Here is a 14,556-nt window from a genome sequence, read left to right on the forward strand (position 1 = left end):
ATTATTGGAAAACAACATTGCAATCCATAAGCTGAGTCACGTTGAATTTACAATGACTATAAAGATATATAAAATCTACATCTAAAAAGAAACGTATACATATATTTAGTATAATTTCGGAGCTGAGCAAAGAGTTTCCAGCAATCTAATTGGTCGAGCGGTTCCTTATATGACGCTATATAAACCGCTCAGCGCGGTTTATATAAAACGTTAAACTAAAATGTTAATAAACGTTACTAAAATGTGATGATTTTAGAAATTCCTCTGTTGTTCAGCTCTGAAATTATACTAAAACAATTATTCACCTCGCCTTCGGCGAATAATTGTTAAATATAAGATTATAATTTGGAATTTACAATGAATATTTAACAATTATTCGCCGAAGGGAGGTGAATATCGTCGAATAATCCCCGAGACGAAGTCGTGGGGATTATTCGACAATATTCACCGAACTGAGGCGAATAATTGTTTTAGTATAATTTCAGAGCTGAACAACAGAGAAATTTCTAAAATCATAACATTTTAGTAACATTTATTAACATTTTATTTTAAAATTTTATATAAACGGCGTGGAGCGGTTTATATAGCGTCATATAAGGAACCGCTCGACCAATCAGATTGCTGGAAACTCTTTGCTCAGCTCTGAAATTATACTTAAAGAAAATATAAAAGAGTTAAGTTGAACAGGATTGCTTACATGCATGACACATAAACTTAGTATTCGAGTTAAAGGTGACTTAAAGGGTGCGTGGGAAACTTACGTCACAGGACAGTTCAAAATGCGTGTTCAAAGACCAATTAAAAGAAAATTGTAAAGGTGCGAGAGATACTAACAGAACTATCAAATGGAAGCAGACAGTTTCGGAGCACGGATATCAATGAGATTGTCGTGTGCAATAGGTGATTAATGTCTATACACTTGAGTTGTGCGAGAAATTAGGTTGTAAATAGAAATTGAAAATGTTAATAGTTTAAGAAGTCCACTGAACTCCAAATTCTGAAAACGAGTGAGTATAAAAACTTCTTTTCAGAACAGTCCATGCAAGAAACTAATCTTAAAATCGAATCAAAGGGAAACCAATATGTGAAAGCTAACGTTACAAAACTTGAAGTGTGTTGCTGAATCACAAACATGAAGTAATCGAGTGATAGAGAACAGAAAGGACATTATCTCTAAAAACTTAAATCCAGTTGCTAAAGGGTTAAGAAATTTGAGCGAAATACTAACGAAATAATCAAATGCAAGAGGTCAATCGAGATGTTGTTAATATTAATGCGACTATCAACCGAGAGAAAGTAATAGTGTTGGAGATCGATGCTTTAGAAACAGTCTGGCAAAAGAGGAAACTTAAGGTACGTTTTCGTTGACTTTCATATACATTTTGTTGGTTAATGGAGAGAATTATTTCTTCCCCGTTATGTCTAACTGAGCCACGTTTTTTTTTCTTTCAAATTGCAGCAACAGTTTGTGTGGGTTCTAGCTTTGTGCATTTCTTTTAGGTTTTCATTTTCTTCTTCTTGCTTTTAAGCGGAAGTAAGTTTAATTTGAATTTTGATTATAAATGACCGCTTGCAATTAACGAAACTGGCGTTCCATGGCCAGCATTAATATCGCTCTTTTTCACTGAAAAGAACTCGTATGTGTTGGCTCGATCACCAAAGCTTATTCCACGTGGTCATCCTGAGTTGTCTGTTAGTTTAAAAACTGACTGACGTGACCCACTTTGTGAAAACAAAGGTTTGTTTGATCAGGTGGTAAATAGCACGTTTAGCAAACTCTCACGGGAACTCACATATGCTTCAAAGGCTAATGGTAAAATACTAATGCTGTTTCACTACCCTTCCATTTCGTACTATATTTCAGAAGTAGTAAGTAAAAGTGGAATTTCATGAGGTAAATGCTCAATAAAATATCTAAGAACCCTCACATTGCGATAGAAAACTAGAACCATTTTACGAGGAAAAACTAGACAACTTACATCTCGAGTTCGAAAGTTTAATTGTTACATTTGCCTAAAACATCGCTTCCCCCCTCCTCCCGAAAAAAATTTCTTCTTGTTTTTTCAGTATTCGAGAGGTTGATTAAAGTTTGAAAACGCTGATGTAAAATTTACCTCTTTAGTCATGCATCTGTTTCCGGCCGTGTGGAAACCGTAAGGAGAACATAAACGCCACAGTTAACTGCATATTATTTCCTTTTTTATAGCTTCATTTAATGGATCAGTGGGAAAGTAAATAAAATCAGTCTTAGCTAATGCTGTTTGCATTGTTGTTAATTTCTGGCAAATTTTCATGCGTTCTTGTTTACTTCATCAATCAAGAGATTTAATACTAAGACAGAAGAGGATATTCTTCAAATGTGGCAGCTGCCAAGAAGAACTGACGCGTGTTAAAATCTGATAAGAAAATTAAAAAATAAATAAATAAAAAAAATACAACAAAATAAGTCCAATGATTTAAACCAACTTCATTCAAGGCGTGACAAACTTCGCCAGTTGAAATTTTGTTTAAACTGAACTTTCTTTAGAAAAATGATTTTAAAAATTATGCAGGCGAAAAGGTGTAATGTACTTCAGTATCAAATGGAGAATATTTAAGTAAACTTAGCTTAATTGAGATTATTTGCAAAGTTACGGATCGCGATATACGTCGATACGCATTAATTCGTCAAAGATACATCAGAGCGTGTGCTTATCTAAACAAGAAAAAAGGTATAACAGTGGTGATCTGTGACCATTACAACTTACTCGCCTTGAAGAACGGCTGTAAGCATTGTTCATATCCGAGGACAGTACAGTGCGCATGATACAGCATTGATGATCGAAGATAAGATGAAAGGTGAGAACGATTTTATTTATTCATTTATTTTTTTCATTTCAGTATCTCTTTTTTTCTGCTGTTTGTTACAAACGAATATTTAAACCATGTTGTTTCGTTTCAAGCGAGCATAATGATAAATAAGTACTAATTTTGAAAAAAAAATTTTCTTTTTTCTTTTTAAAAATCAAACGAAACGCAAAAAGTCCTCTCGACGATTGAAAACAAAGGTTAAACTCTTTTTGTCGATTTTAACTATAAGCTTCACATGATGAATATAAAAAACAATCTTTGCTTTCTTCAAAAGTTCAAATTTAAAAATTAAATGTGAAGCATAAACTCCTGTGGGGCCCAATCTCTGGAATTTCCCTCGAGGTGTTTAAGCAATGAGTTGTAAATTGTAACCGTGTGGCACGAAGATTTTGCTAGGGTAATATCCGAAATGGCGAGCTTTTGTGCATTGTTCAAAGACATTTTTGAAAATTTCTGACCAAGAAACCGAACATTAACCAGAAACGTAACATTACATTACGAATTTTGTTACTGTTAAGTTGCACAGGGGAATCAATCTACAGGATGGATAATTCGAAGAAGGATTTTTCAAGTAGGTCCAAGTGTAAGAAATACGAAATGACTCGCACGCAGAATTTGTATTTGAAGGACAATGATGATAAATTGCGGCGTTTTCTTTTCCTGGAATTTTTTAACGGCTTGCTTTTTCTTTTTTTTGTGGATTATGCAAAAAAATCCGCAAAAACAGACAAAAAACTCACAAAATTTTCATTCATAAAAGTTTTCATGAAACTGCTTCTCAACTTTACAGCTCAACTGCATTTGTGATTTGGACATCTTTTTTTTGGCCATTAAGCTACCTAAACTCTGTCTATACTGATCAAAATAAATGAATGAATACACACAGATTTTTACTTTTTATGAATTTGAGTAATACCCCCCTATCATATTTTCTTTTCAGGATCTACCATGTTCAGGGAGTTTGTCTCTCTTTTGCTTCTCCTCGCTTTAACCCAAGGTAAACGGATGAAAATAGTAACCTTGATACTCAGCTTATTGGTCACCAAGGATTTCCATATGCTGCCTTTTAAGTAGTTATTATTCCGCTGATAGAGGGTCTCGATGGGGTGATGGCTTTGACGGCTGATGGTTAAAACTTTGGCTAATTTACGGCCAATTGTTGATATCTTTCCATTATGATCACCAGAAAAATCTCTACGGTTACTTTCTTTTTTTACGACGTAAAATTTGCCAAAATTATTTTAAATCTTTTGGCTGTTTTATGGCTAACGGTAAGCTCATTGAGACCTTTTTTTACGCCATTTTACCATTAGGGCTACATTTTACCATTTTACCATTAGGGCTACAGGACGTGTAAACGAGGCAACGGTATTACAATGTGAAGTATGACAGAACTACGGACGAAAAGCGGGGTATCAAATGGCCACACAACACAATCAAAGGCTAGAATTTTTAAGTGACGAATTTTGTGACAAAGATTTCTTGATCCCTTTTTAAAAACACTCTAAAATTTTCGTTTGTGCTGTTTTCATACTTCACGTGCACCTTCTACGATCAACATTCAGACAATGCTGAGGGATGCATTTTGGAAACTAGACAATGAAATAATGCCGGACTGATAAGGTGTATGTACGTGTTCCTAAAATATCACCTCAATATACGACCATGACTTTAGTAACAGTTTCTTCCCGAAGGACCGGTCATTTTTTCATCGCTAAGGGAGGGGGGGGGGGAGGGAGGAGGGTTTTCGTTATATCAGGATAAATATACCTGATTCCCCCCTAAGGCTCTGCATATTCATACTATCCCCCTCCCCCACCCATCCCCTTGCTGACAGCCAATCGCCAGTCAATTTTCTTTATCCCCCCTGTATACTCTGTTGGCGAAGACTAATCCCCACTCAAGTCTATTCCCTCCGAAAAACTCCACCCCCCTCAAATCCCCCAAGCCCCCCTTCCAAGCGATATTAAATGACTGATCCCTTACCGTTAAGATCACTTTAGTCGTTTTTTTTTTCAACAGAGGCTTCTACCCGAACAACTCCTCCAAAGTCAGGAGGTAAACATGTGAGCCTAAATCAGCCTAGATAAATTGGAGAAAGTTGGATCAGAGCCTCTGCTCTGGATGATCGAAACATTCCTTTGGCTTCATCCACTCAACTACTTTGTTCTCTACATTTAGCCTACGGGCAGGCGGTAGTTTATGTTTTTTTCAAACGCGAGACTCAGCGCGGCGAATATCAGGTCGCCATATTAGACGGGTGGAAGATCTGGGACGAGCGACAAAGCGAGGGGGAGGGGGAGAGGAAAGAAACACCAACTCCTTCCCTCTCGCTTTGTCTTTCGTCATAATTCTTCCACTTTTCCAATATGGAAACCGAATATTCCATGTGCTGAATCTCGCGCTTGAAAACACAAACTACCGCTTGCAAGCAGGCTACTCTACATTTGATGATGAAGTTGTATCGCATACCTCACAATTTTTTTTAAGAAGTTTGATCCTGGGTAGATTCAGCAGAATGGTAATGATACATGATCGACTGTCACTTATGGGTGCGAACCATTTCATTTTTTCATTGCTCTCTAGAAATCCTTTGTATTACCCACAATCCATCGCAATCTGTCGTTTGGAGTTTCACCCTAGATGCAATGGGACGATAACACTACACAATCCACTGTTACTTTTGAGTACAAAAGCAAAAAAATTCCAATTTATATAATTTATAAAATGCTTCATTTGGCAATTGCTATTGTTTTTCTTTGTCCTAATCACCAAGAGAACAAATCTATTTCATCTGTTACACGGGTTTTATTTGTTTTTAAGTATTTTTATTGGTGCCCCTTAAGGAGAATTTGCTTGTTGTCGTGTCTATTTTCAATCAGGAGAAACAGGGTAAAGAGGAAACGTGAAAGTCCTACTTCTCCCCTTAAAAAAATATCTATATATCACGCGCATGCCTATGTACTCTTGTAGGTTTTGGAAAAAACTGTTATACCTCACGACAACCTAAATGTCCATTGGAGCGACAAAGGATCGGTTGTTTCGAAGACGATGGATATCAACGGGCGTTTCCAGAACTTCTTCTTACAGCTAGAGATAATAGGTCTGCAGTCTATTTCGGAGAGAACATAAATTGGAAAGATTGGGAAAACTTCATCGACGGGTATGATATTACTATGAATTTCAGCCGGAGTATATCTGACGTTGCTGTGTGTACGGCCACACAGTCCAAAAAGGTTGATTGTCACATTGCGTGTACCCAAGTCCTATCTGCTAATTCATGAGGAGCAACTATGGTGTATATCTCCATCTGCTCAAGAAGCTAGAGTTGCTTTCACTTCCGCCTTGAACAAACCTTGCGCTTCTCTCGTGCTCTTTTAAACTTAGTGAGTGCATCTATATCTTGATATACGAACGCTGAGCATGAACTCAGTGGACTGAGTGTGGTAAAACCAAAGGCAAAGTAATCATAACAGGCATTCGGAAGAAAGAAAATACATTTAAGAGCTAATGAGAACTCTAAGTAAAACCAACCAAACTGCAGCTGCCTATGGTGCGGAAAAACGGTTTTAGCTTTGCATTTGATTGGTTGAGAGAGTGGCGCATATTTTCTGGACCAATCACAAAGCAAAGTAAAGCAAAAACCAATACCATCACAGAATACTTTCGACACTGACTTGAAAATTGCTCTATTCTCTATATTTATTCCATATCTTTCACTCTCCCTTTTCCTTTCCTTTACAGCTTTACTTGCGCATGTGCACAGAAAGCTAAACAAAAGCACTACAAATATTTTGGCATCGAGTATTATGGTGAATGCTGGAGCGGTGTACCTGCTGATTACAGCGTCCATGGAAGGTCTGGAGAGTGCAAAAGCGTCTCGGGGCCAGATTGTACATTCAGGACTTGCGATGAAGATTCATACAAGCCTAAAATTTGCGTCGGAGGTCAATGGGCTTTGTACGTCTACAAAATTAAGGAGTGTGAGTGAATGCCGGGAAATAGCTTATCGCCTTCGTGGAAATATTGAATAGAAATTCACTTATATTAGAGGTGATCTCGTCGGATGCCGAGTTGAGAGGTCTGGGTTCCAGCCTAGGGTCATTGTATGGTGTTTTTATCAGGCTCTTTACTCCGGTAGTGCCTCTCTCCCCCCCCAGGATTATATATGGGTACACGGAATTTCTGGGGGGAAAGGGGTAGCAGTAAGGGGGAACATAGCAATGCTTACGGTATAGCATAAAACAACTTTACAGTAGTTTATGGCGATTCCGTTTTCCATAACGTGGAACAACTGAAATGTCCGAAAGAAATTATTGGTACTTGTGACTTTTTTTTTCTAATTTGCTTCACAAACTAATGATTTTTGCATTTATTTCCACAGTACACCTACCACCACCACAATCGACACCACCAATCCCACCAATCCCTACAGTAGCATAATCCCCATCTTAACCTAGAGGAGGACGAGGGCGAGTAAACCTTTAACAAGCCATTTCGTCTGTAGTGATTGTGTGTGTTTCGATAATCGGACAAGATGTAGCATAGAATGGAATAAACCAGTACCGTCGTAGTAAATGCGTCTCTTTGTTATAACATCTAACGATCTTTAGAAATCCTGCCAAGCCATTTCGTGCTACCGAAAGTCTCTGCCTAACTTTTCTCTTTATATCCATGTAGTCGATTGCTAAACGTTCAAGCAGATGAATTATGCTTGAGGAAAAATTTCTGGTCGAGGATAACTGCCTATTACTGGCTCTTGCGCTTTGATTTCCAAAATAGTTTTTACAGCTATTAGAGAAGAGAGTCACAGGTAGTATAAGAAGAATAGTTTAAGAATTCTCATTACACCGAGAAGAATTAGAGAAACCTCATTTTATAATATGGCAAGGTAGCCCTGAGGTAGATCTGATTGGTTATTACTTGTTCGGGTTTATGCTATACGGACATACGGACCGTTCCCACGGCGTTGATCATAAGTCGTGCATTCTTGTTCGCGAAATCCAGCAAACTGAAAATAAACAAGTCTGGTCCGACTGTAGGCCTTATGCTAGCATAATTTTGGCATAATTTGAGCATACTGGCATAATTTATGCCAAGTAGCAATGCTAGCATAATTCGCATATTTTGATAATTATCGGATCATTTTTGATGCTACAATTTGATCACTGTTCGTCCTTACTCCCAAGTACTTGGTGACGTTATTCGATGTTTTAATTTTTTAGTTCAAGTAGTAGCATTTGTAGTTCACTGCGAATCACTGAGCGGCGTCCGAAACGGTCTGAGCCCGGGTCTGGGGTGCACCGGAACTGGAAGTCACATTGGAGGCCATGTTGGTCCCAGTACCTCTCATCAGGCAAGGCTACAAATTACAAAAGGGCGCAATCGCAGATAAGCTTTATGAGAGTATAGTCTTGTACTAGTGTGCATGTTAACATGAACCACATGCATGTTTCATTGTGGATTTGTTGCGTTTCTTTCATTAGACCAACGGCTTCTAATTAAATCAAAGGCTCTGTGAGCCAACTCGTGAATTGGATAAGCCAATGTAATTTGTGTGGTCAATAGAAATGGGTGTTTGATTTCCATACTGGGGTATGAATCGTTAGACTGGTAAATGAGCATTATGAGGAATATGATGCGAAACTAAATTAGGCCTCAAAGACAGAAAATATGGCCAGAACAGGATTTAGCGAAAGACAATCACTGTTCTAAATTTTACTGTAAAGGTTTGTGGAATGAAAGTTCAAAAGGGCGCTGTTTTGTTTATCATAAAACTATTGTTCCAATCTTGAACTCAGTATTAACTTGCGATGCAAGCATAGGGATAGGCATGTAAAAGCTTATGCGCTGGATGGAACGCACGGACATAAGGATAAGCATAAAATGCATATGATTATCAAAACGTTGCATTTTTTTTATGTTTATACTGTCTCGTTAAGACTTGGTTGGCATAATCGTAAGGATTAACATAAGCGAAAGACTTTCAGGCAATCAGCAAGCACTATAATGCTTATACCAACTATGTCCCTATTTAACATAACATCGACTGAGCGCTTGTGCTCATGTATATGTTACAGCTGTGCCCATGCACCTGCGCATTAGCTTGTTATGTTTATGCCTATGCTTCAAGCCTGTCTCGCACTTCTGAGATACTTATTAGCACGAGGATGAAAACAAGTACAAGGATGTTCACACCACTCTAAAGTTTATTTTTTTCGAAATTCTTTTTGGTCAGTGGATACTCAAAACAGGGAATTTTTTTCCTTATTTCGAGAGTCAATTCCTTGAAATGTAAGGATTAAGATTTCTGCTTTTAAGAATTTTATACTCTCCAATGAAAGTTCCTCAGTTTAAGAATACCACCATTAAAAATACGATTTACATTCCTTGTTTTAAGAATTATGACTTTCAATTCTCATTTTACGGGTATTTCCACTATTGAATAAATATCTAAAATCCTTGCTTTTAGGAAGTATTCATTCTATGTAGAAAGGTTCTTCTTCCAATTAGATTTATAATAAATGCTTGCCAAAATGTCAGAAATATCTGTGGAATTGTGCTTGTCAAATTCCCAAGGAAATATAACTATAAACATAATTTGAAAAACTTTTTTACATTAATTCTTCTTTCAACACACTCAGTATCTGTGATTCATGAAACAAGACCAAAGTTTTGAGTGTTCCTAGTTTACCCTAAATATAAAGCATTAGGAATATCCTTGTTGCATGTAATTCAAAAAAATTTTTAATTTTCAAATGACAATCAAAGTAGTTATCAAAATAAATCATAAATTTATAACTTCCAGAAGAATAAGCATGGAATGTAAACTGCTACCATTTGTAATTTTTTACTTACAATCATGTGATTGTTCTACGAAAAATTACTGAACCAGAGTAAAGAATCTCAAACTAAATATAAACCACTAGTTGACAGAATTATAGTCATACACCAGCTAGGATATTCATCCTTGTAAAGGGATTGTTGTTGTCACTGTCAACTTGTTATTGTTTTAATCTACAATATGATTCAAAAGAAAAGTTGCTGTATCAATTTCTTGAAGAATATGTCCTAGGTGTAAAGCCTCTATGACGAACATTTAGGTACAGGCAAATCTGTAACAATATTTTTGACAAAGAGAAAGAGTAATGTTCAGTATGATTCAAAGGAAAGGCTACTATACCTATTCCTTGATGAGTTTGTGTTTGTCATGAAGCCGCTATATACTGTTTATTTTAGTATTGGTAAATCTGCATGAAGATCTTTATTGAATAGTTAAAATTTCAGGGTAGTTACTAAAACAAGGAATTACCTGGAAAGAGCTGGAATGATCCAGAATGAGCTGGAATGACCAAGAATGACCCAAGAATGATCCATAAAAATGATTTTCGATTGAATTTGTCTCCATATACTCGATTTTAACTTGCTAAACAAAGTCTTTACGTCCTGCCACCATTTTCTCACTCAGTTGGAAAAGGCTGATGGGATAGTAGCCACAGAAAGCCCAATACAATATTTCACAATGGTGGCCGAGTTCAATCCTAGTGGAAAATCGTGACATGGAATGGAAGACAACATGTTTCACTACTAAGTTATTAGGTCAAAAACACAACAATATGGCTCACAGTGTGGCACAGTTATTAAGTGATGTTACTGGGTTCACAATTTAAGTAAGTAGCCAACAAAAAGATATATATTAGTTAATAATCCTACCCCCTAAGGGCGAGAGATCAAACTCCTCCGCCATCATGTTGGAGATTTTGCGGGAAATATCCTATCCCTTGATGCATTGTATTCTGCCCCATGAGGTCATTTGCATCAGAAATATTTTATCAGGCTTCCTGTGGCTAATATCCCATCAGCCTTTTCCAACTGAGTTCCAACTGAGTTCCAACTGAGTTCCAGCTCTTTCGTGGTAATTCCTTGTTTTAGTAACTACCAAAATTTCAGCATATTAAGTTAACATTTAGTTGTGCCATTTTTTGAAGAATTGGTGTTAGGTATAAAGCCATGTCACTTTGCTGTATATTTGATCTACATCAAATGAAGTGAGGTGCAACTTAAGTCTTGCTTCAAAATAAAACTCGCTGCTGTGCAGGTATCTTAAGTTCAAAATAATGTAATACATTTTAAAGAAAGCACAATTTGGGTTTATTATGTCAGATTAAAAGTTGTTGTTGAGTTTGTAGTATGGCCTGGCTAACCTGTGTTACATGCAAAAAATATTGATAGAAAGAACCACTTCCTGGAGTTAAGATCCTTGTCTCAAGGACATAGGGATGATGTATTATTTAACAATCTTTGAGGAGTAAGTGCTCTCTTTTGAGATCTTTACTTACTCATTTTGAAAACAATAGGTCTTACTAGGAGAAACTTCAGTCACCTTAAAGTAAGGACTCTGCTATCAGTTTTAGGCAGTATTTGTCACTCATTGTCAGTGCACATTCCTTGTTTTGAGAACTGATAATTACACTCATTTGAGTGATATCAGTCCCCATCTTTAGAACTTCCTGTCCTCACTCCAGGACGCATTTTTAAGAAAAAAATCCTTAATTCAAGGTATCTGGAAATATACAAACTTAACAGTGCACTAATAACATACGCATACACAGTGCGAGTTACACCATTGAAGAAACAGCATATCGATTGATTGAACTTATACTTGAGCTTCTTTCAATGCAGTTCCCACTTGTGAACCACTTTCCAACGTCGATACAGCTCTAGGAATACCAAACAAGTCACTTTACGAGCAGTTGGCCGTGAGCGATGCTCCAGTAATATCGGACTATCGGCGAGCAGCGACTCGAGTCGTTTGAGCCCGCGGTTGAAATTACCAAAAGATCAGCATTTGAAATGTAAAATTTATAATTAAATAAAGTTTCACAAATAATTCTGAAGGAGCTTCCGTGGCCTTACGGTAAATAGCAGGCGGTAGATATTGATCTCATGGTAGCGACGTAATTGGTTCAAATCCGCTGTATGCGGGTAAATTTTGCGTTTTGCTTACCTTCCTTTCTTTGTTTTCTTTTTTGGACACAATAATCATTTTCCTGGATAAATGCATTTAAAAATAGAAGTATTGACGCCATAAATAAAATATACGCTGCAAGAGATAAAAGTGTATTCGGAGATTGGGCAAACTTTAATTAATTCACAAATGAAAAACGTATGCTTTTTTACTCTTTCAAGACAGAGTTAATAGAGGGTTCCCTCTATTAACTCTGTTCAAGATTATCATTGGCTTCTTTTTCACCCCAACAGTATTCTTAGCAACAAAGGTCGCCATTTCGTTTGTTTATCACTCGCCAAAAACTATCGAATGCGTTCAAAAGCCTAAAATAAAACAAAGTTTACAGGAATCGACCAATCGAGCGAGCGAGCGAGCGCCATTCATCACATCATACCTACAACTCGCTCTTGCGCATGCGCACAATTCACGAGTTAAAATTGTATTTTTCGGACTTATTTGCAATTTTTTCAGAGCATAATTAAAAAAAGGGCCTAATTTGGAAAAAAAGAGCATAATTTTAGTATAATTTCGCCAAAAAAAGCAATGCTACTAGCATAATATACTACTTTTACTAGCATAATCTATAAAGGCCTAGGTCCGAGTGACATATGATAAAGTACTTACTCGGCTCTCTAGCTCGAGCTGTATTGAGGAATATTGGCCCTACGTTGTTTTTGTGAAGACCTCTCTGCGCTCAGTCCGTATTGGGACGAACTTCGCCAATATTCCCCAGTAAGGCCCTCACGCTCGGTTAGCAAGAAGTAAGTACTGAAGGCTGTACCTTGTAGTTCGTAGGTTTCATTGTTCTAATCTATTATCTGCCACTTTTAAGGCGGATCAACCTATTCGCCCCAAGAATGCAAGCTATAAATACAACAATACAATATCATTACATAGAAATCCAAATGTCCATGTTGAGATCCGTTTTATTCTCCTTTAGAGCGATGATCGTAGACTCTGACAATTTGGCATTCGGTTATGCTAGGAAACTAGAAAACAAGGAACAAATTATCCGAAAAAAGGCTGACACAAGAGAAGCAATAAATGTAGAGAAGAGAAAAGGAAAAGCTGAATAAAAAAATTGCAGAGGAAAAGAGATGAATTACAGAAGAAAAGGAGAAAAGGTAGTCAGTTCAGTGATTTGGTCTACCTTAATCGACTTATGACAATGAAGCTGCAATAGAATCCCACTGACTTTCCATTTTCCTTTTAGTACATTCACTGCGCAGTCCTTTACCACAACGGTTTTCTGAACCATTTTTCTAGTTCTGTGGGTTCTTCTGTAGCAGAGCTCTAGCTGTTGTATATTAACTTCTTACCAACCTAGCGTGAGGGCCATACGGGGGAATATTGGCTCGAGGTCATCGCAATGTGGACGAGTGCAGCGAGATCTGTACAAAAACGACCTAGAGCCTTGATGTTCTTGTTTCTTTTACTTGTTTCCTGATGCTTTTAAATGGTATAACCGTTCCCCAAACAGAATCAAGAGCCAACCGGATAACCAAGATGGGAGGGGTGCTATTTTAGTCTCGAACGAAGTTCTACCAGTGCCCCTGTTACTGAATGTTAAGTTTCGCCTGACGACAAGGCCAAAAATTCAGTTATAGTAAGTTTAAGTTCGTGGAACAATACTAAGAGAAGCGTGCCAAAAGACAGTTTTAAAACGTGCTGTCGCTGTAAAAAGAAATTCAGTGTTCAGTTCAGATTTCTTGCCAGTAATGAACCAGCTTTTGTAAATTAAGCAATCAAGCTTTTCCTAGAAAATGTTCTCCGTTTGGAAGGTTCGCAATTTTAAATTCATTTCCCAATTGTATTTCCTGCAAGTGTTTTCCAGTGGCAAGAGTACTAATGTCCTCGAACATGCGGAAAAAGGTGCTCGCGTATGCAACCTATCTCATCTACATCACAGAGAGGTCATTTACGTTTGTACACATCCTTAGTAACAGGTGTCTTGGGCTCTGTCAGTTCATTTCGTCCGAGTTTTCCTGGTTGTAAACCCCGGGCGTTTGGAAGAAACTCAGTGTTCATTTTCTTTCTGAGCTCAGACAGGTGCATCCATAAATACCTTCACATTCATTAGCGCTGACTTCGTTCCTAATTGTTTGTCCCAAACCTATTTGTTTGAAGGACATAGATAATATGAGTTCATTTTTCGTTTTTTACACTCTTCTCTGATAGGCGAATGAGGTAAAAGAATCGATCGTTGGAAGCACCCCACAAAGTAAACCCTTCTAACTTCGCACCATTGAAGACAAAGAGCATGAGAAAAATCGACACTAACAAAATATATTGTTTTTTTTTCCTCTTAGGAACAAACATGGTTGCAAACATTGTCAAGTTGTTATTCCTGTTTGGTGCAGTAATAGGTAACAGCTATTAACATGATATTTACTTTACTTTTGCAAGCTTGCATGAGTATCTAATAACTTTAAATCTTTGGTATTTTTGCCTTTCATGCTTAAGTAAGATATGGCCTCAATGGAGATAGCCGTAAAACAGAAAAAAAAAGTAGCCACTAGGCGAAAAAATTGACGAATTTTAACCATAAGTCGTAAAAAAAGTTAACCATAAAAACTTTTTCTTTTAATCGCAGCGAAAAGAAACTAACCGTCAGCCGTAAACTGGCCAAAATTTTTGGTCATACAAGTGCAATTTTGGTACAATTGTTGATACAAGTCGAACAAGCCATCACCTCA

The 14,556-nt window shown here is 37.2% G+C and overlaps 1 protein-coding gene across 2 annotated transcripts; it reads left to right on the forward strand.

Moving 5' to 3' along the window:
• The first annotated feature begins 1,314 nt into the window (after positions 1–1,314).
• LOC111332399 (uncharacterized) lies at positions 1,315–7,428 on the forward strand. 2 transcript variants are annotated; one of them, XM_088743768.1, is made up of 6 exons: positions 1,315–2,838; positions 3,791–3,847; positions 4,873–4,908; positions 5,824–6,013; positions 6,595–6,833; positions 7,235–7,428. In XM_088743768.1, the coding sequence occupies exons 1-6, from the start codon at positions 2,817–2,819 to the stop codon at positions 7,291–7,293; spliced, it is 603 nt and encodes a 200-aa protein (XP_088599894.1). In that variant the 5' UTR covers positions 1,315–2,816; the 3' UTR covers positions 7,294–7,428. The 2 variants fall into 2 exon arrangements, with proteins under 2 accessions (XP_088599894.1, XP_088599893.1); XM_088743767.1 differs by lacking the exon at positions 1,315–2,838 and adding an exon at positions 3,067–3,421.
• The last annotated feature ends 7,128 nt before the right edge of the window (positions 7,429–14,556 follow it).

The sequence above is a fragment of the Stylophora pistillata genome, chromosome 13 (genome assembly GCF_964205215.1).
Source record: "Stylophora pistillata chromosome 13, jaStyPist1.2, whole genome shotgun sequence".
NCBI lineage: Eukaryota > Metazoa > Cnidaria > Anthozoa > Scleractinia > Pocilloporidae > Stylophora > Stylophora pistillata.